Source organism: Alternaria postmessia, assembly GCF_024291825.1.
Source record: "Alternaria postmessia strain BMP 2775 chromosome Unknown scaffold_68, whole genome shotgun sequence".
Taxonomy (NCBI): domain Eukaryota; kingdom Fungi; phylum Ascomycota; class Dothideomycetes; order Pleosporales; family Pleosporaceae; genus Alternaria; species Alternaria postmessia.
In genome coordinates, this window is record NW_026260141.1 from 67,421 (window position 1) to 89,120 (window position 21,700).

Genomic DNA, 21,700 nt, shown 5'->3' on the forward strand with positions numbered 1-21,700 from the left:
GGTTCACTCTATTGGACTCAAGGCATGTGAAAACGAGCACCTTCCGAGCAGACTGCAAAGACGTTGCCTTGCCGACACGCTCCTAAGTCAGCTGCTGCTACGCCACATTTCGCACCTTGAAGCAATGCTTGTAACCACCCGTAACAGCCCCAGCAGTGTTGACGATCTTCGGAAATCGCCAACCGTCCAATGACTGTCTCACTTGACTCGTGCCAATCTTCAGTCGCTCTAGAATCTCTATGACGGCAGCATACAGGACATCGAGATTGCCATCTTCAACCTTGACAGCGATGCCAATAGCGCCGTGACTTGCCTCAGTCATGTCAGCGTCGTTTGGTGCGCGGACAGCGACGCCATAACAGGCGTCTGCTCCAATCTTTCCCACGATTTGTCCACCATAGGCTGCCATGAGCGCCGTATCGAATCGACCTTCACCAGCGACCAGTCCATGGTAACCAGCCATCGATTTATGAATACGAGCTAAATGTTGCGTTCGTTGATCGACTGGTTTCGTCTTCGTGTTGTCGAAGCAATCAGCGGCATCAGCAAGTCTTGCGAACATGAGCGCAAAGTTTGGAAGAGGCATTGCCGGGGTTGGAAGGTTACATCCATCCACAGTCCAAAGCACTTCGTTTTCTCCAAGCCCGCTCAGGTCTTCTACGGCTCGGTATACGCGTTGCTGCATTGGATTTCCGGGAAAATAGTAGTCGTGAGCCGAAGCGCCCAGAGATAGAGCGCCTGCTACCATACCAGCATGTTTCCCAGAGCAGTTGTTGTCGAGGGCAGTTGGCGTATAGTCTTTTTTGATCCATGCACGATTGACCACGGGGTTCTGAGCTGGGTGTCCGCCGCATGTAAGAATCTCTTCCTTTTCTCCCGTCTTCTCCAGCATCGCACGTGCTCGTTCAACGTGTCGCGATTCGCTACTGTGTGAAGCACACATGAGTGCTACATCGGCATCGTCGTAGTTGAATCGTTCTGCAGCCCCGGTTTCCAGAATGGCGAGTGTTTGGATCGGTTTCGTAGAAGATCGTGCCAGTGTCATCCTCTGATGGTTGCCAATTGTGTAGATGAGTTTGCCAGATGCGTCAACAACGGCAGCGTGTACATCGTGCGTGTTCTCGATGATACCACCACGGTAGCTGATGACTACATCGTTGCCATGTGATCCGACAGAGTTGTTCATTCGGTCATTGACAGCGGCATCTTGGGTCAGAGGTTTAGCCGTCGCTTGTGACTCCTGGTCCGTGGTCGCATGCACCATGGCTTGGTTCGTCTTATTGCGACCTGCCCGAGTCGGATCGATGGTGGATGTTCGATGTTCAACACACGATATAGCAGCAACTTTGCTCAACTAGGATTGATGAGGGAACAGTCTTGAGGTAGGACCTTCGTTGTTGAAGGCATACGTGATGCACGAAGAAAAACGTTAGTGTACGACGTTGTTGCTTCCGGCATACACCTGCCTTTCAATGTCTAGCGTCGAAGATTTGATTACCTAAAGATAGCTCGATCGAGCGTGGCATCACCAACAAGAGGGCTGAAGTGGCATCGCATCGTCATGGTCATCGTTATGCGCCCTATACGTTGCTGATAAGGCGTGCGATAAGGTATCGGATGAGCGGGTCACAGTTATGACGAGGCCAGAAACCCTGAACACGCTCTTGTCGTAGTGTAAACTACTGAGAATTGTTAGAGGCAGCCCTGCGCTCTTAGTTCGATGGACATGATATAGATCAATGACGTTGTGGGTTGCAGAGATGCCAGAAGCCGGAAGACCGCACCGTGGGAAGGAGCGTGTCGCGCTAGTGGCTAACGTGTTTTTGGCTAGGAGTGTTTCTACGCGTCAGGAACGATGTCTCAAACCACAAAGCAACCGTAAGTTATGTTCATCCTGCCGACGTGTCCTTTGATGAAGACATCAATTTCAATCAGTACGCCCCACACGATTCATATTAGGCGACCGTTCTAGATCTTGACAGCCTCAGAAACGCAAGATTAGACAGCAGATCGCAATGGCAAACTTGAGGTTGCAGAAAATTCTTGATAAATTGTGGATGAAAAGTATGTACATGTAATGGAATGAAAGGAAATGGGTATCTGAGTTCTTGCGCAGCAAGAGACGGCTATCATCGCCGTTTAAACGCTGAAGCTGACAGCAGGAGTCTTCCAGTTAACCAGCTCAGGCCCAATCTTCTTCAGGTCTGCTACACCGATGTTGGCTGCGTCGTTGATGAGCTCGTACTTGAGCATCTCGGTCGCCCTTGCGACACCCTCAGCACCATAGATGTTGGCGTACATGAAGGGCCTTCCCAGACCGACAGCCTTGACACCCAAAGAAAGGAGCTTGAGAACATCAGTTCCGTAGCGGATACCGCCGTCGGCGTAAACTTCGATCTGCTGGAAGATCTCGGGGTCTTCGTTGTAGATTTCCAGAGCGACTTCAAGAGATGATGGCGAAGTGTCGGTTTGGCGGCCGCCGTGGTTGGAGAGGAAGATGGCCTTTGCGCCCTGCTTGACGGCTTCGCGGGCGTCTTCAACAGTCTGGATACCCTTGGGGATGATAGGCAGGGAGGTCATGTTGGACAGCTGCTGGAACAGATCCCAGGTCAGAAGGCTCAGGTTGACGTCTGCGGAACCAACACCGTAACGTGCAGCACGGTGCCTGACACCGTCACCGGGCGAGTCGACGGTCAGGACAATAGCCTTCGCACCAAGGCTCTCGATCCTCTTGAAGAGAACTTGTGTGTCGTTCATGTCACCATCAAGGTATACTTGTTGGAACAGGACTTGTTCTGAACCGTTGGGACGAGCAGCGTAGATATCCTCTAGGCTCTTCGACGAGTAGAGGGAGGTCATGTAGAGGATGTTACCCTCGCCAGCACCCTTAACAAGACCAAGCTCGCCATCTTCGTTGGCGTATCCGCCACGCGCACACGGTGAGATGAAGAACGGCGCTGAGAAGTTGTGGCCAAGGATGGTCGTGGGCATGGAAGCTTCGATGTTGGTAATGTCACGCAGGACGCGTGGTCTCAATCGGTACCGGGAGAAGACTTCTAGGTTGTTGCGGTACGACCATTCGCCAGCCGCTCCGTTGCGGTAGTATGTGTAGGCTGAGGTGTTCATGTGTTGACGACCAACCCACTGGAAGTCTGGCAGACCAACCAGGGAGCTGAGAGGAGGCAGAGTTCCATTGGCGACGAACCCAGCCAACTGGTCATCGATACCAGTGTCTGGTTCGTTCAGGAAAGGCCGGGCTGCGAGAGCGCAAGTAGCGAAAGCGAGGAGTGAGTAACGCATCTTGAGCGACTGCTGGTATAGTATCTGAGAGGAGAAAAGATCGACTGTGGGTGAATGATAGTCGGGTGGACGCTCCCAAGACTCTTATACTTCGTCAGTCAAGCCTGGCATACATTGGAGCAGCACCTGGGCAAGACGGCGCCTAGTTTGCATGTAACCACTCTGGGGATAAAATCCTGCATGCCATCCAATCCTTGCCTGTACACCATCTGTGCAAAACCAGAGCGCACATGGCGTTACTTACCAAACTGGGTTTCGAAACCATTTGCGTCATCGGAGTAGGGCCGTGAAGGCCCTTCATCTGATAAACAAGCCTGTCAAGACGTCCAGAGTGGAGCACGGTTATCTCCTGCTGCGTTGCCAAGAGCACCAGAGGCGGTTGCGACCAGGTTGTTGTTTAGCATGAATTGCACGCACTGGGCACAGTAGCTGCATCGGGCCGATGTGGTTCATGTCAGGATTGTCAGTCCAGGCACGCGGGTGACCCACCGCGGAATTTCGAATCCATCGGTGTTGTTGTGGTAGCTTGATTGGTCAGGACATTGGTAATGGCTGCACAGTTCCTGAAATTGAGGTACCGGGACAAGACCGAAACGTGGAAGGTGGCTTTCGGTCACAGCCGTGGGATTCCTAGGTAGCTCGGCACATTGCCGGACCTGGAACATCACTTATCCCACCGGCTTGTGTGAAACGAATTCCGCTCTATGGGCTCGATGACAAAGCCAGCAAAACATCATTCCGCTGCGCCTCCACTACGTTCTTTGGTACGCGTGGTGATGTCGTTGGCGGCTTTGCTGTTACTCGGCATGACTGGAACAGGCGAATGTGTTATCGCCACAGAGGGATCATACAACAACGAACTAGAATGAGCCATGCGCATATTGGACTTCCTAAACGATACTCGTTGTCTTGGTATCTTAGCTGTTTTTCTGTATTGAAATTTGAAGGAAGGTCCTACCCCATCGGATCGCACCTCCGAGGGCACACATGGACTCTAGTGCGCTATAATACAAACTTTTGCGTATCGTCGCGGTCGCACAGTGCTCTAGATTGCTGTTCAGTCAAATTTTCGTGCGACTACATGCACGAGTGGGGTAGTCGTGATGACAAGGAACGATGAAGGATGGAACAGTGGCCCAAACAGTTTGAAACCAGTTGACAGGTGGGCGACGCGAACGCGCTAGTGCTGTAGCGCGTAACGGTCACGACGCCATTCCAAGGTTGTGTCCGATATTTGTTCTGTCTACACCGACCACGAATCTCCTAAGCCACCGTTGAGTGCCGGAGCTAATTCACACGACTAGTCGGAAGGACCGGTGTCGACACGGCAGCGTCCGCAAGGGAAGGAACATCCACGAATGCGAATATGGCGGATCTCCGCCTCCCGTTATCACTTTCTGCGGAAGACCGTGTTGACGTAGCCTGAATAGGAGGACATGCACATATCCAGGTGCTGGAGCCCGCTTCTCTGATGAGTTCGATACAGGGGAGATTGCGTCAAGAAAGCAATCGCAAAGAGCCGACTAGTGACGCGACGACTACCCAGGTATCCACGAGAAGAATTTGACAGCTCATGCTAAACGGTTAAGTATCTTGGTTTCACTCGGCTTGGCACTGATATAGGCTACCAGGGTGTTCAATGGGAGTTCTACACGACGCTATCGTCATAGTCATGTCTGACACCCTTCCATGCAGTGACACTCAATGGTACCTCGGTAGCGCCGGCCTCGATGTATACTTCAAGGCGCAGCAATGCTTAAGTTATTGAATAATCGGAGGAATTGTCGTATCCACTAGTGCAAAGTTGAAGAGCTTTACGACGGCAATGTCGACAGGGTGTAAGGTTCCAAGAGGTGCGGGGGAGTCGCCGAAGACGCGGGGTCAGGCGCTCAGTCAAGAACACTATACTCTTATTTCGCTCGCGACCACGACCAGCCGTCCATCATGGCAAACGTTCTGCGCGTGGCAGCATGCCATGTATCGCCGATCTTTCTAAATGCACGCCGAACAACCGATAAAGCCATATCACTCATCAAGCAAGCGGGATCCAATAAGGCCAACCTTGTAGTGTTTCCCGAGACCTACATCTCTGCTTTTCCGATATGGAGTGCTCTACGTGCGCCCTCGGAAAACCATACACTCTTCCAGCGCATGGTACAGGAGTCTATCTATGCTGATGGTGATGAAATGGAGGCGGTACGTGAAGCGGCGCGATCGAATAACGTCCTTGTAAGCATCGGCTTCAGCGAACGATCCCGGCACAGTAACGGCTGCCTATACAACTCGAACATCTTCATCGGGAAGGAAGGAGAAGTCCTCGTCCACCATCGCAAGCTGGTCCCTACCTTCTTCGAGAAGCTTACGTGGAGTAGCGGTGACGGCCATGGGCTGCGTGTGGCTGACACGCAATTCGGTCGCATCGGCACATTGATTTGTGGCGAGAACACTAATGCGCTTGCAAGGTACTCGTTGATTGCGCAGGCTGAGCAGGTGCGTGATTCTCATTCTGTCCATCGCGCTCGAGCCTTACGGAGTTAGGTACATATTTCGACCTGGCCCGCAATTTGGCCGACAAGAACTTCACACACCGCGCAATCCACCGACGATAGTAATGAGCAATCTAGTCCAAGCGTTGCGCGTGAGACGAATTACGACAATCTAGCGGCGAACAAGACCCGCGCCGCAGCACATTGCTTCGAAGCGAAGTGTTTTGGTGTAGCGTGCTCTGGCCATCTCGCTGAAGACGCTATCAAGACTATCATCGACGGGGCAAGCCAGCCGGATGTCGTGGCCGACACTTTACGCGCTATGCCCCGAGCTGCGACCTTCTTCCTGGATCCCACTGGCGCTCCGTTGCGTAGCTTTACCTACCGGGACGCGGAAAAAGAGTACGTGCACGCTTTACAAGATCAAGAAGGTATATTGTATGCCGACATGAGCCTGGACGACTGCATTGAGGGAAAACAATATCACGATGTCGTAGGTGGGTATCAGCGACTGGATGTGTTTGATCTCAAAGTCGATCGATCAAGGAAAGAACCGGTACGCTTCAGTTAAGATCTGGGCTATAGGATAGTCACCTATTGTCGTTATCACCCCATGCGGCATCGTGTCGAGGCAGTTCACAAAACGCTCTTCGATCGTATGCATTATTTATACAAGAGCTCCGCGATACTTCCGTAGGCCAGCACCCTCGCGTTCACCGTATCGAAAAGTAGTGAGTCTCTAATGACGCTACCATACTTCTCGTCAACCCTCGTCACAGTGCCTGCACCGATCCAACGGTCTTGAGCAATTTGAACCTAGTCGTATGATTCCGAGTCAACCGTTACCAAGCTTTTGCGGGGTGAGAAATTCCTTGGGTATGGCTTTCGGGTCGGATAGCGTCCTGCCGGGAATGTACGCGGAAAGCGATGATCGAACGTATGCCATTCATCGGAAGAATATCGGGCGTTGAGGCGCAACGTAAGGTCTACAGGACAGGTAGGCCGAGCAAGTATACCTTTATCTGGGATGTGCCGGTAGCATCTACAGGCAAGGGAAGCCTACTCAGCCGAACACCTTCTTCCGTCCTGACCATACTCTGTTCAAATCGCCGCCGACGTTCTGTTTCCAATGTCTCAGTCTTGGCAACACGAATTAGCTGTCTTGGTGATCGACGGCTGACCGCGCTGTCGGATTTAAGACGGAGGCATCTCCACTCCCAGCACTGAGACCTTGGCAAGTCTTCTTTCAGGGCCAGACACAACAGCCAAGTAACGCATGGTTTCTTTCAAGTTTCCGCTAGTATCCCATCCCTCTGCGTCATGGTCATCGTGGTACTGCGAGACCGAAACCGAGCCCCGGAATGGAATGCGGTGTTAATCCGTCGGCGCGCTGCGCCAGACTCATGATGAGTATTCAATAAGCATGGTACGTCACGCGTGGCACAGCCCATCACTAGCACCGGAGAAGCGACCAATTCGTCGAGAGAAAGATTCCCTTGTTTGTATCACATCTAACGTGGTATCTCAAAACTCTCGTAATCCTCCGAGCCCATGATGGAGCAAAATGTACACCGCCTTGTATCATTTGCATTGTCCCTGCTGCCGTTTCCTTAGCCGAATAGGTCACCAAAGGCAGAACCGTCGTCCGAATCTGCGTCGATGTCGATGCCTTCATCTCCGTCTCTCTCTTCGTTTCCATTCTCTCCAGACACCTTGCCATCTTCCTTGGTATCGGCAACGGTGTTGCGGCCGGCTGGCGCAGCCGTGACCGCGGTCAAGACTTCCTTGACGTTCTTGTCCTTGAGTGCGTTGGCGAAGAGTGTGGTCCAAATCGGCTCCACGTCCTCGAGACCAGCAGCCTTGAGCAGTGTCTGGAGCTTTTCTGGTGTTATGGCGATGCTTTCGTCAGCGAGGATCAAGGCGGCGTAAGCGACAGCTTGCTCGGACTTGTCGGTAGTGGTAGACATTGAGGGGACCTTGCACTGTCCGAGTTGATGTTCGTATTCAAGGGAGAACGGTATGTTGGTTGTGATCGGTTGCGATTAATTCCCAGAAGTTTGTTGTTACTCTTGAGGTAAGTGCAGCTTTGGTGGTATTGATATGGACTGTATCGCTCGGTTCGTTATGCTGATCTGTTGGTACGAGACTCTTATATGTGTCTTGTAGAAGCACTGGTCGGTCGAGTCACAGTATTTTCACATCGTATCCAGATCAACTTTGGTAGCGACATGGTCATGTTGTGGATCCTGCGACGATCGTATTACGGTAGCGACGAACAGCCTGCTCTCAACAACATCGCCGCTTGGAATAATTCCAGGCACAATGTAGAGGTCTAGCTACGATTGGCACGTTGAAAGCTCGTTCGAACAAGGTCCGTCCGTAAAGGGTTGGGTTGCGCGGAGTGAGTCAGCAAAAGGGCGTTGCGGCACCCGATCGAGCAGCCCGCCTTATCACATTGTGACTCATGGCCAATATGACCTTACAAGGCCACCCAGATATGCCTTGTGTACGAATTTGGAGCGATTGGGCCGTAACTGACTTTGTCCGTAGGTCCGGTCGCTGGAGAAGAAGCTCGCGGAATCGAAAAAGTGTCAAAGGGGCACGAAACACCAGAAATGAGCTTCAATACCTTCCTGCATCCGGATTTCTGGCCACATGAAAAACACCATGTCCCTCCTTTGCAACTTGTACTACGACTTTCTGGTACTCGAATACCCCGTTTGCTCTGTCCGATAGTCATTCAATGTAACGACGAAGTTCCTCGTCTGGTATCGCATTTTCGTACAGGTTTCGTAAGAACCGCGCAGATTGAAAAAGGCTTGTGTCGCTACCGGTTACTGTCATGCCAGCCCGTACCGTCACAAATCCGGTGTCTTCTTGTGCCTTCGTGGTGCGGACTGGCTTAGCATGGTCCTGCCTAGGTAGTAGAAGCCTTCACGGGTAGCAACAGAGTGGCAAAACAGGCACTCGTCGCTGCTTGTGTGCTGTATCCTCGAGTATCTTGGAGTTACTGGTAAGGCGAGCTCATGACGCCTGTACGTCGCGTTGTGGTCACTGGTGCTACGTGCATTCCGCGTCGCAGGGTCGCGGGGCCAAAGCTTACGCGTATATCGTATAGCGTATAAGAGAGCTTCCCTAGTCAGCTTCACATCGCGGAGTCCATTTATAAAGCGAACGTTGCATGGTCCACATTGCATCTCAGTTCGCTCAAGCCACTACTATGGCCAGAGTTACTGCTCGCACCATGTCGTTATTACATGTGTTTGCAGGTGCTGCAGCCTTAGGCGCCATTTTACCCCTGTCAGGCGGTCCAATCAACAACCACCAACAAGCCGTCTTGAACGCCACTCCAAACATCCCAGAACCTCCAAAGCCAGAAACGATCGATGTCATCGAACTTCCATTACCTCCAGTATCTGCAAGCAGAGACGTCGGTGCATGTACAGCGGCGCTTAACCCACATCTGACGGGTTGCATTGCACGAGAGCTTACGGATAAGTTCCAAGCTGGGGATTTTACACCGGATGGCCAAAATGTGATTGTCACAGTGACCTTCGTTGGAGCGCCTGCGGCTCCAAGTTCGGCAAGCATTTACGAGGGGGTTCAACTGATTCTCATCAGAACGGACGGTACAAACTTCAGCAATGGCGACCCGTGGAAATGTCTGACGTGTGGTGTACCGACCAAGAATGCGAAAGAACTGGATCCGCAGAGGGATTATCCACATGTGTTCAGAAGCGGCGACAAAGCAATCTGGGGCCATAATATCCTCGATTGCAATGGCAAGCAGTTGGCCAGCGATGCCTGCACGCCCGATGACATCCACATATATCCAATTTACTGGTCGGACGGAGCTCCTCGGGAGCTCCGCATACACCCCGATGATGTTCACATTGGTTGGAGTTCGTTCACGAACGGTGCTGGACAGTTCTCCTACTTTGGCCGTCTGGAATTCAACGCGCATCCTCCAGGAACAGGTCCTGCTGTGCCTCGGTACGATCTGGTCGATGTTGACCTGCTCGTCGATCCAAAGCGCGGGGCTTTCATAACAGCCGATGGTAGTGAATTGAAGCTCCATCCCGAATCAATCATCATTGGTGAGCTGAGAGGCTTCAGCGGATCTGGAGATGAGATACTGTACCTCGGTGCACCCACCGAATCAACGAATATTGATCTATATGCAGTTCATATCGAGACTGGTATAGTTCGTCGCCTAACCAGTCACCCCGACTACGCTGATCCAATTGCCTTTTCTGCTGACGACCAATGGTTTGTCACTCAAGATACACGAGCGAGCGAGCGTCAGATGTGGATGTCCGGCATGCGAGGTATCCCGCCTCTCATCGACATTGTCGCGGTGGCAGTCGCAGCGTCTACACGAAACAATGGGAAGCGTCGTTTCTTTCAACCCATCTTGATAGACCGCCATGGAGATCGTGGGTCGTATTACGGGCAGCAGGTCAACGGAAATGGCGAAAAAAGCGATGGGGGCATCAATGACCCAAGTTGGAATGGGCGAGCGGATCCGGCCTTTTCTTTGGATAGTACATGCATTGTGTATTGGCAAGCGATCGTTACCTCTCCAGCTTGTGGTGGCATCAACCCACTGCCTTGCCCCGCCTCCACTGCGCAGGGTCGGCGTGAGTACCGTGTCATGCTCGCGCGTCTGAGCGATCGCCAGCCCTCACTGCCGGCCCCAGTTTATAAGGTGTCCAGTCGCATACCGTGGGCAACACCATTCCCACCGGGTACTGACGTCCCTTCGCTGCCCACGCTAAAGCCAGGTAACTATACCCTCCGTGGTAAGGTATCTGGATTTGCGGAGGTCAGCCTTATTGGAGACGCGGTTCATCCCGAACCAAGCTCTATTAAGCGCGTCGTGGCCAATTATACAGATTTTTCTGATGACGGCGACCACACCATCAACGGCTTGGAGGACGTCGAGCTGACTGTCCTGTTTCCGAATGTCTGGAACCAGAGACTCGATTGGTATTCCGACATTGTGCAGACGGGATCGTCGACTGGAAGCAAGAAAACTGGTGCGCGCGGGCTCCAGTTGAGGATTGATGTGATGAAGAACATACTTGAAGCGAACGGGACGCTGACGACAACTATCGACGGCGTAGCTTATCATCAACCTGCCAACGGCACCTAAACAAGACGTTCTTAGCTGTAGCTGGAGTTCGAACAATTTTCATGTATTGCTTTCGGCGGCCTATCGGTCACATTAAGTCGTTAGTCACCCAGCTAGCTGATCACTACCGGTGAACCTGTCCATAGCTGGCAGTGTTTGCTTCGTGGCAGAACATCTTTGGGCGAGAAGCGTGGGGATATCGATAACACTATTGCGTTGGAGACATTTTAGTCAAACCTTCGAAGGTTTGAGCACGTTCCTGGTCCTGGCGAGGGTGGGACCCTTTTTGGCGTTTGTTACCCGCCCGGGCAGGACTAGGCCAAGCTGTCGCATGCCCTGACCAGCGCCTTTAGGCTAGCCGTTTATAATTGCTGGATGTTTGCATGCGCCGAGGTTGCAGCAATATCACATACCAACTCCAGACCTCATCCAAGCGGGAATGACTCTCTGCACCAGACGATGTGGTGATGTCATCAGGAGAGTAAGCCTCGGCGTCCCTAGGAACATCATTCGTCGGATGTACTGGCCATAATGCTAAGCCTCGCGTCGCTCGGTAGCTCTATTTTATTCGTGGATGCATTTCTAAGCCGCCATGGATTTCCCGCTGCCAGATCGAACGCGTACGACGTCCTCGGGCCGCCCGCTAGCGCCACCCAATATGTCGACCCGCGCATTCGCACTGATCCTGCATCTGCAACCGCATCTAGAAGCCGCGTTTTCGGATTCGACCAATCTCAATGAAGTGCACTCCGAAGCTCGTGTTCATTGGTACTATGCACAAAAAAAAATGCAATGGACTTGATGTCTTTCCTAAAGTGTACCGTTCACCGCTTGTGGCTGAGTGAGTAAGCGGTATGATTAACAACCGGTTAACGGTAAATGTCTGAAGATCGATCTGACTCGGTAAGTGAACGGGATCGCCAGGATGGGTGGTGCTCACGCTCTCGCATGGTTCACATAGTTGCTGTGCCACCCGTGTGACACATCACTTTAAGAACCTCACGTTGCTGATTCTACTTTTTGCTCATACAGGGTCCTCGATACGAACGCCATGTGGAAAGACCCATGCAATTGGTTAAGATCCGCAGATTTACGCCCGTGCCTGCGGCAACGTGGACCCGAAGTCCCAAACGCTTGCACGGCTCAGTTTACAGCTGTTTGCCGTCCTCGTGGGGAGCGCTCGACAAGCCCTGCTCAATCCCGCCTTTCTCACCGTGAATCCAATGGCTCCTGACGTTGATTGGAGACATTAGAACAATGATGGACGAGCATGCCCACTACTCCGGTGAGTACCATTCCACTCTCCTTGTGAACATGATTCATCAATCTCGTGCAATGATTCAAACGAACCTCCGAAGTGGGCTTGCTTGACGCAAGGAACGAAAGCATGGAGTCAGATACGCCATGGTTTGGTGGGCGCGTTGAGGCTTATGGGCAGCTCTGATGCGATTTACTATCTGGTAGTCGGCGACCTACCCATGCACTCGACGACCCTGTATCGCTTACCACGCTGCTGGTGGAGTATGTGTGGAGATTTTGCATGATAACTAAGTCCGGAGGGTTCTAGCGGTTCAGTCGTCTGTCGTGTACTCATGCCGCTATGCGTGTCAGACTGCAACGCAATAATCAAGCAATGTACGCCTTCGCCCTCACTCTGTTTAGTGATGACGTTCAATTGATCCTTCTGTCGCTATTTCCAGTACCGTGTCTCTAAATTTAAATGAGTCAAACAATGAATCATAGCAATACAGCAGAACCTTGGCAGTGGTTCGATCTGGTGGGACGACTAGATTGGCATAACGCGGGATCAAGGCCAAGCGAAGATGCGGTATATTGTCGCTACAGCTTCGAATTAGTTTATACGCATGCTAATCTACTAGGCAGTTCAAGGTAGAACTTCCGGCTATCTCGGGTTAGAGTAACAATGAGACATATCTAGGTAGTCATGCAACTGCATGATCGAGATGGGTCTTCATGTCCCATTCACATGCAGTTTTCTTTCGTAGGCTGGGATTCATTCCTCATACGTCAGCAAGCGACTCGATAACCGAAAGGATTGCGATCTGGATAGACAGTGCTTGGAAGGTGGTAGGGGTGGGTCAAACGGAAGGGCGCCCTTGCTGAATCGACACGGAAGATTACGAATTCAGTAACAACCCATCCAGCAGGATGCTTTTGTATCATGCGGGTCTCTACTGCAGATGTGGGCCGTAAGCTTAGACTAGTAGGCTATGTTTGCGAAGGTCGCGGTGTGTATTGCCGCTCGGCATATGCCCGCAAAACCAGTTGTCAAGCGCGCGTCTTGAGCATTCCATTAGTATGAAAGCGCACCATCGTATGTGCAAAAAATAGTCTCTCAATTCCTTCCTCCCTTCCCATTAGTGCTGATTCAACGCTATGGAACCGTATGCGTTATTCGAAAACGTATCTGGTCTCTCCGTTGAGGACCAGACTTTCGTCTCTCGATTTGGGCGCGGCCCGATACTTCCCGTCTCCCATAACACAGTGCATGAGGCCTTTGAGAGTATCGCAGATACTCATCCAGGTGCTGTGGCTGCTATACATGGAGTCAAAAGCATCACGTACCTGCAACTGGATCTTGCTGCCAACCGTTTGGCACACTACCTCATCGCCTCAGGACTTCGACCCAGACAACGAGTATGTGTCGTAGTGCAACGATCAATAGAGATGCTCATTGGCTTCTTTGCTGTCATGAAGGCTGGATGCCAGTACGTTCCAATCGATGGTGGCGTCGCATCTGACGAAGCTTTGCGACACATATTCGAGGACACCGAAGCCCGTTTCATTTTGTGTCTACCCCAATACTGGGATAGAGTCAAGCAGTTCGCCAATCTTAACACTATCGTCCTCGAACTAGGCATGAACACTGGAGCGTTCTACTCTGCTAGTAGACCAGGCATTCCTGTCACATCGGACGATGGTGTGTACGCAATGTACACTTCAGGTTCGTGTCCTCTACGTCGGCTATAAGCTTCGCTAATCAGTGGCAGGAAGCACTGGTGTACCCAAAGGCGTAGATGTCAAGCATGGCGCTAAGACCAACGCCCTCCTTTCGGAGCCGGGTCGACTGGGGATGACCGTTGGCTCAAAGGTCGGTCAGGTTTTGAGTATATCCTTCGCCATGGGTGAGTTTTGATATCTTCGATGGTACACGAAATATGCTGATCGTTACTGCAGGAGCATGGGAGATGCTGGGGTGCTTGATGAATGGCGGGACGTTGTATCTACGAGGATCTGACTGGGATGCAACACTGAAACAGGTAGCTGGAACTACCTACTGCCGCTGACAAACCTCGCTAACGAGCTCGGTAGATCGACACTCTGATATGCACTCCTTCTATTCTCGCAAAGTATAATCAACAACACTATCCGAACGTCAAGACGATCGCTGTAGCAGGAGAAACGTGTCCGCAAGGGTGAGTACGTCGCAGGACCTGACTTGAACTAGTACTGACCATAACATAGTCTTGCTGATGACTGGGCTCAAGGTAGATCTTTCTGGAATCTACTAGGCTCGACGGAAACCTTTTTGCTTTCTGCACAAGAGCATGTCGTCGGCACGCCTCTATCGATCGGTCGACCCCTACCCAATGTCTCTTGCTACGTTCTCGATGATGTCGGTAGACTTGCGCCAGTCGGCCAGAAGGGCACACTCTGGGTGGGCGGTGCAGGCCTTGCAAAGGGGTACATCAACCTACCTCTGACGACTGCGGAAAAATTCCAACCAGACGTATTCTCCAACGATGGGTAAGTGGAGATCTCGCAGTTTTCGACCTCGCTAACTATGGCGCAGCTCCAAGATGTACAATTTTGGGAACATCGTATGCTGGAAATCAGATGGCACTATGGATTCATTCGGCCGAATGGACGATCAAGTGAAAATCAAGGTTGGCTCTCATCGGCGAAGAGTTTTGATCGTTGTTCTGACCATTGCAGGGATTCCGCGTCGAGCTCGACGGTGTTACTGCTACTATCGAGGTACGTATGTTCTTGCTGGCCTTTCATCATCGCTAATCTCATATGCAGAGATTCGCTGGTATTACACGAGCTGCCGCTCTCGTCATCGACGGTATACTGCACGGATTCTACGCATCCTCCGCTTCCATCAATGAACAAGAGCTCAATGACTCTGTTCGAAAGCAACTTCCTTACTACTCCGTACCTGAGCGATGGCTGCGCGTTGACGACATCCCTTTGAACTCCAACGGCAAGGTCGACAAGACACAACTAAAGACACTCGCGGCAGCATGCAACACACCGATCTCAGAAGTGAAGCGTATGAAACCGATGCATACAAGAGTAGATTCAGCCATGGATGCTTTAGTGCTACCCGAGAAGGTTGCGATCCCTCAGGAGCCTATGCGACGTTTGTCAGATGTCGATCTCGAGAAGACTTCTGCACTGAAGAGTCTTGCACATTGCTCCTTGGTGGAAAAGGACCCATCGCTCAACGTACCAGCCAGACTACCAGAGCCGAAGGGCTCAGAGGTGACGGCTTGGCTGCGGCATCGTGGTCTCATCGCATACCGCTGGTTCCTATTTCCAATCGTCTTCGTCAACATTGGTGTTGCGTGCTGGCTGCTATATGAGGGCATCGAGAGCAGGGAGTACCCATTGTCATCCGTCGCAAACGCCACAGCATCGAATCTTTGTGCTGCGATTTTGATACGATCAGAACCGATCATCAACCTGCTCTTCTTTGTCTTCTCATCCGTGCCTACTTGGGTACCGCTTGGGATACGAAGAATCTGCGCAAACGTGTTCCACATTGGCGGCATACACGTGGGATGCGCCATCGCTGCTGTCATCTGGTTCGTGATCTTCGTGGTCGGCGCGAGCCTTGAAATGGCGAAAGATGTCGATGAGAGAGTCATATCAGTAGCCCCGACAGTATTGTCTTACCTCATCCTGGTCTTATTGCTCGCCATGACTTCGCTGTCGTACCCGGCTATCCGAAACCGACACCACGATATCTGGGAGGCTCTGCATCGTTTTGGTGGGTGGACGGTGCTCATTCTCTACTGGGTGCTCGTCGGACTATCTACCAGAGATTTAGCCCGTGGACGCATGCCATCGACCTCAGAAGCATATTTACGAAATCCCTCGATCTGGCTGATTGCCGCCGCGACCTGTGCGATCATTTTCCCATGGCTGTTCCTCCGTCGCGTACCGGTTCGTTCTGAAGTGTTGTCCTCGCATGCCATCCGCCTGCACTTCGACTCCAAGATAGCACCAGGCAAGGGCGTTCGCCTTGCGCAACACCCGCTCCGTGACTGGTAAGTAATGTCCCTGTATGCACTGCATTTGAGCGTTTTCCTAACTTAATACACCTTCACATAGGCACGGATTTGCCACCATCACAAACGAACCTAATGGAAAGGGCTACTCCGTGATCGTCAGTCGAGCCGGAGACTTCACGGGCCATCTCATCGATACCGCACCAAGATATATCTGGAGACGCGGCATCCCCACATCTGGTGTTTTGCGCATCGCAACACTGTTCAGAAGCGTCGTCGTAGTAGCCACCGGCTCCGGCATTGGCCCATGCCTCTCCATCTTTCCCTACCAACACATCGCCATGCGCATCCTATGGACTGCACCCAATCACGAGACCACGTTTGGGAAAGGCATGGTTGAAGCTGTCCGCGAAAGAGATCCACAAGCCGTACTTTACAACACCCGGACGTCTGGTAAACCTGACATGAGTCTCTTAACATACGCGCTCTATAAAGAGAGTGGTGCAGAAGCGGTGTTAGTGATTAGCAACAAGCGGTTTACACAGCAAATTGTGTACGACATGGAGAAGCGGGGAATTCCGGCCTATGGCGCCATATTCGATTCTTGAAACATGATAGGGCAACTCAAGCATGGCGGTGTCCAGCAATACTGCTTTTTGTCGCCGCACGAGAACGGGTTTCTCAGGATGACGAGCGCATTGCAGTTCTTTTTTCCAGCAAGCAATCGATGAAGATACATAGATGGTTTCGCAGACATCGCGTGATGCATTTGAGCAGGTGATTTCAAGTTTGTTGACGTAACGACCGGACAATTTCTCCCGGCTAAGCCCGAAGCACGTGGCCACTCTTGGCGGCGGGTACGCGCATTTCCGCTCCACCACCGAGGCTTGGATGCTTGCACCACTAACAGCGCGTCGCACGTCTGTGAAGTACAGTCCATCTCAGCAAACGGTGCTTGGTATTCTTGTGATGCGGTCATGTCTGCCATTGCTTGTGCGACCGAGCACCCGACCGTTCCCGACGCTACCCATTGCCTCGTAACCCAGGGACAACACCACAATGTCAGTCGCATTGCCAGCACGTATGCTCGGTGAAGCCGTCCTGAAGACTTGTCCTGACACCTCCCTCCCCTGGAACGCCAAGATGCAAGTCGATAGTGATTGACCAGCCACGTTTAGCCTTTGCCCTAAAGGACTTGCTTTTCGAGACCAGTTAATCTATCTTATCTAGTGCTGCACATCACACAAGGCAGCTCGTTCCAATGCCCATGCATCTCTGGATCTACTTGATCCTCCCGGGCAGGTGCATCAGGAGTTTCAGCGGAGACAAGACGAAAGGAGAAGGAGATCAAGTTAGCGCCCGGCGCAATTCGCGAAGTCGGCCAATGAGCGGTATGCCACACCATCACCGCTCCGGCGTGTTTATGCTAGAGTATCACCTGCCGGCCATTAGGAGAAGGTCGATCGTTGTACAGAAATGGAAGTCATGTATAAGATGAATGTTGTTTCACAGTATGCTGTAGGCACCAGCGGACCATTCCTTCGTTTCCCCATATTCCTTCGCTCCAAGCAGTCTCAAGATGAAGTACGCTCTTACCGCCGCTCTGGTCCTTCAAAGTACTACCGTTCTCGGTAGTCTTCTGCCTGTTCACTTCACGGCGCCTTCTCCAGCACATTTTCTTGACATTGTTAACAATGGCACGTACGATTTGGGCTGCAGGCCCAAGGCGGTTCCATCCGAGCAGGGCCACTTCGAGCTTCACGCTCTTCTGACTGAGGATCAAATCGCGTATCTTTCCAAGGAGTACGAGAACTCTGAAGAGGTCAGCCTCCATCGCCGGGATCTTACTAAGAGGGCCGCCGACGCTCCAATTGGTAGTGGCGACCGCTGGCAGGGTGGTGCCGTTACACCAGCTGGTCTTGGTACCAAGGCTGCGGGCTCCACTTTCAGCAGCATCATGAATGTCAACGAGATCAACTCAGCCATCAAGGGTCTTGTCAACGGATATGGCATCAGCACCGTCACCCTCCCATACAAGACCTTCAACGGTGCTACACAAACCGCTGGATACGTTGGCGCCGGTACAGACAAGTCCAAGTACCGCCTCTATCTATCTGCTGGCATGCACGCACGCGAACGTGGAGGTCCTGATCAGCTCATCTACTGGATCTCTGACCTCTTGGCCGCAAACAAGGCCGGAACCGGCCTGAAATACGGTAGCAAGACTTACACCAACGCCCAAGTCAAGAGCGTCCTGGCTGCTGGTATTGTCTTCTTCCCTCTCGTCAACCCAGATGGTGTCGCATACGACCAATCTTCTGGATCGTTATGGCGCAAGAACCGCAACACCCGATCCGGAAGCAGCGGCGCCTCCGTCGGTGTTGACATCAACCGCAACTTCGATTTCCTCTGGAACTTCAAGAAATACTTCGACCCCTCCACATCTCCTGCATCTACCTCACCCAGCTCGGAAGCGTTTTACGGCTCGGCTGCTGCGTCTGAGTCAGAGACCAAGAACCACGTCAGTGTCTACGATTCATTCCCGGGCATCAGATGGTTCATGGATATCCACTCTGCTACCGGTGACATCCTTTACAACTGGGGTGATGATGAGCTGCAGAGCACTAGCACAACAATGAATTTCCTCAACAGCGCATACGATGGAAAGAGAGGTCGTATTGGTGACTCAACGTACAAGGAGTACATTCCCTCAGCTGATGCCACGAACATCAAGAACGTTGCTGCCAAGACCGCTGCTGCAAGTAAGTAATATTTGGCTGATTTTTGACATACGACGTACTAATGCTCCATCCAGTGAAAGCAGTAGGCGGACGATCCTACACTTCGATGCAATCCGTGGGCCTGTACGCTACTTCTGGTGCTTCAGATGACTATGCTGCTAGCCGCACATACGCCAAGTCTGGTGCCAACAAGATTCACGGGTTCACCATGGAATTTGGATACGCCACCAACTTCTACCCAACTCTGTCCGAGTTCAACACCAACATTCTCGACACGAACGCTGGATTCATGGACTGGGCACTTGCTGCGATTGCCGTTGGCCTCGTATAATTGAATCAAACGAGTAGCTCAGTGTTACCAGGGTGTACAGGAGTGGTGCGACGGCGTTTTTGAAAAGGTCTAATGCGGAGTTGTAGCGGTACGGATGGCTCTGAGGAAGCGTTCCTGGAGTAATTGGCGCTCACGACATGATGGTTGATGATAGACGATGATATGTTGTGACGGCCGATGTAGCACGTGTAGCAATTTCATATCGTTCAAAACCATTTAATTACTTTGTGATATCACAAACGATCTCTTTACCCCAGCTTGAACCCTCCGCCACAGCCCCTCTGAAATAGACCTTCAGGATCAACCTCCTTGCTCACACTGCGCAAGAACTTTAGGTTTTCCTCTCCGTAGCCTTCAAAAGGATTCTGCCACGCTGCGCAATAGTTCAAGTAACGGTACCGGTGGCCCGTTCCATGCTCTAGGGCAAAAGCATCAATCTGTTCAATCGCCTCCCTGGTGATACTCCTCACCACGTCATCGTGCTCCTCCAGCGCCCAATTTACTGTAAATTGAACGTTTACTAGAGGCTCATCGGAACCTTCATCTAAGCCTAGCGGATTTGCATCGCCCTTCCTAGCCCAGGAAGGTAGACATGGCTGGAGGACCAGAGTCCAGCTCATACCCTTGACTGCATGTTTCTTGATTCTCGGGATCGCATCACGGTATGCTTTGTGAGCGGCATCCAAGGTTTTTCGATCATTCTTGATGGTCGTAGTGGCAAACTCTTGGCGTCGTCCAGGGGGGTTCAAAACGCTCAACTCGTCTGTAGCGCTGACCAAGCTTCGAGTTTTGAACGTACTCCACAAACGCCATAGTTTGTTGAAGCCGGAACTGCGCCAGGACTCTGGCCAACCCTTCTGTTGAGAGTCAGGGGTGGTATGTACGAGATTTACTGCTATAGCTTGGATCCCAGGGAATTGGAGGTATGTAAAACACGTCAGCGGCCCAGCGGCGTGAGGGTCGAATAGATGTTGCAGCTCTCCAGTCAAGGTTCGCGTGACGAAAGAATGAAACGCTGCGAGAACATCTGGAGCTTTGTATGGGAGTAGGTAGAGGAACCCGCTCCAGACATCCGTTGACGCGAAACTGCGAAGTGTGAAGCTGGTCACGACACCGAAGTTGTTACCTCCGCCTTTGAGTGCGCGCCATAGTTTAGGGTTATCTTTCTCAGAGGCGTTCACAATAGATCCATCTGCCAATACAACCTCAAACGCGAGGACGTTATTGCATACGAATCCGTACTGAGGTGAGAAGAACGAGAGACCTCCGCCAAGAGTCAGACCAGAAACACCAACGGCGGAGTTCCTTCCACCAGCCACTGCAAGACCTTCCTTCCCAAGAGCTGAGTACGTGTCAATCCATTTGCAGCCGGCTCCGACGACAACGCTCTGTCTATCTTCGGCAGGGGTGACTTGATTGAAGAGTGATAGATCAATGACAACGCCACCTTTGATGCTTGACGCACCAGCAACAGCAGAGTGACCGCCTCCTCTGATGGCAAAGATGGACTCCAACTCTTCTTTCGTCTCCTTAGCCCGGTCGTTTCTTATATCGAACTCGCGTTTGAGAATCTTGACGGCCTGCGCCAGCTCCCATACGTTGCGCGGCCGCACAATACATGCAGGCGACACCTCGCAAGCCTTCTGATCCCAATACACGTTCATCAAATTTTTGAACTCTGTCGCTTTCTCCGAAGTGGTAACGATGTGCGGGATGGCTGCGATCAGCTTGGCGTTCAACTGTCGTCCAGAAGCCGTTAGTCCATCGTCAAGCCTCAGACGACCAGGTTTCTCAGCTTCTGCGTCGCGCTCGACTTGAGATGAGCGGACACGAAGCCGTTGCCTGATGTATACCGTGGCAAGAAGGATAGCTATGCATGTGTACGAGAGCCATGATAGAGCCATGGTCAAAAATGGAGGACTTGTGCCCGCTGGCGCTCAGAGACAGTACGACAGCTTGTATGCGGTTGGGAACAGCCAAGTCATCAGCGGCTGTAGGAGAAGCATTCGAAATAAGGGTGAATCGGAGGTTGCAACATGAGTTGCGTACGATGCGAGATGTGAGGGGCAGGGCGTAAAGACACGCCCAGCGCAGGCAATGTACACAGTCAGATGACGTAATCACTTGGCACCATCAACACATCTCCAGCAGTCATTGCTTATCATAAATCGATCGGACAGCGAGATCTAATTCTCTCGTCCTTCTCTCGGGCTATGGATCGTGCGCCCAAAAAAGCATTACACCTGACCTGCGATGGCTCATAGAAAATGCGCCCAGAAGGTACGCATCGCATTTTGAATCAACGGGCTGATAGAAACAAAGGGCATGAAAGGTACACAACGCGTCTCTTGAGCGTACAGCAAGGAAACAGCCTGTAATATGTCTATCCAAGTTGGCCTCCTGTAAGTAGAGCACTCATGACGTCGGGGTGCGAAACCAACGAAAACTCG

At 51.9% G+C, this 21,700-nt stretch overlaps 8 protein-coding genes across 8 annotated transcripts; 4 read left to right on the top strand and 4 right to left on the bottom strand.

Moving 5' to 3' along the window:
* Positions 1–97: 97 nt before the first annotated feature.
* Positions 98–1,264, bottom strand: J4E82_008449 (uncharacterized protein; the record flags this gene model as incomplete). The annotated part of the gene is made up of 1 exon (XM_051734682.1): positions 98–1,264. The coding sequence occupies one exon, from the start codon at positions 1,262–1,264 to the stop codon at positions 98–100; it is 1,167 nt and encodes a 388-aa protein (XP_051585556.1).
* Positions 1,265–2,139: 875 nt separating this feature from the next.
* Positions 2,140–3,300, bottom strand: J4E82_008450 (uncharacterized protein; the record flags this gene model as incomplete). Its single annotated transcript, XM_051734683.1, has 1 exon — positions 2,140–3,300. The coding sequence occupies one exon, from the start codon at positions 3,298–3,300 to the stop codon at positions 2,140–2,142; it is 1,161 nt and encodes a 386-aa protein (XP_051585557.1).
* Positions 3,301–5,244: 1,944 nt separating this feature from the next.
* Positions 5,245–6,357, top strand: J4E82_008451 (uncharacterized protein; the record flags this gene model as incomplete). Its single annotated transcript, XM_051734684.1, has 2 exons — positions 5,245–5,790; positions 5,839–6,357. 2 exons carry the CDS (start codon positions 5,245–5,247, stop codon positions 6,355–6,357), a joined length of 1,065 nt encoding a protein of 354 aa, XP_051585558.1.
* A 1,039-nt stretch (positions 6,358–7,396) lies between these two features.
* On the bottom strand, positions 7,397–7,753 carry J4E82_008452 (uncharacterized protein; the record flags this gene model as incomplete). The annotated part of the gene is made up of 1 exon (XM_051734685.1): positions 7,397–7,753. One exon carries the CDS (start codon positions 7,751–7,753, stop codon positions 7,397–7,399), a length of 357 nt encoding a protein of 118 aa, XP_051585559.1.
* Positions 7,754–9,006: 1,253 nt separating this feature from the next.
* On the top strand, positions 9,007–10,941 carry J4E82_008453 (uncharacterized protein; the record flags this gene model as incomplete). The annotated part of the gene is made up of 2 exons (XM_051734686.1): positions 9,007–9,055; positions 9,119–10,941. The coding sequence occupies 2 exons, from the start codon at positions 9,007–9,009 to the stop codon at positions 10,939–10,941; spliced, it is 1,872 nt and encodes a 623-aa protein (XP_051585560.1).
* Positions 10,942–13,317: 2,376 nt separating this feature from the next.
* J4E82_008454 (uncharacterized protein) lies at positions 13,318–16,786 on the top strand (the record flags this gene model as incomplete). Its single annotated transcript, XM_051734687.1, has 9 exons — positions 13,318–13,885; positions 13,932–14,066; positions 14,119–14,201; positions 14,254–14,357; positions 14,407–14,688; positions 14,735–14,828; positions 14,878–14,919; positions 14,968–16,217; positions 16,282–16,786. The coding sequence occupies 9 exons, from the start codon at positions 13,318–13,320 to the stop codon at positions 16,784–16,786; spliced, it is 3,063 nt and encodes a 1,020-aa protein (XP_051585561.1).
* A 971-nt stretch (positions 16,787–17,757) lies between these two features.
* On the top strand, positions 17,758–19,250 carry J4E82_008455 (uncharacterized protein; the record flags this gene model as incomplete). Its single annotated transcript, XM_051734688.1, has 2 exons — positions 17,758–18,940; positions 18,994–19,250. The coding sequence occupies 2 exons, from the start codon at positions 17,758–17,760 to the stop codon at positions 19,248–19,250; spliced, it is 1,440 nt and encodes a 479-aa protein (XP_051585562.1).
* A 248-nt stretch (positions 19,251–19,498) lies between these two features.
* Positions 19,499–21,154, bottom strand: J4E82_008456 (uncharacterized protein; the record flags this gene model as incomplete). Its single annotated transcript, XM_051734689.1, has 1 exon — positions 19,499–21,154. One exon carries the CDS (start codon positions 21,152–21,154, stop codon positions 19,499–19,501), a length of 1,656 nt encoding a protein of 551 aa, XP_051585563.1.
* Between the last annotated feature and the right edge of the window lie 546 nt (positions 21,155–21,700).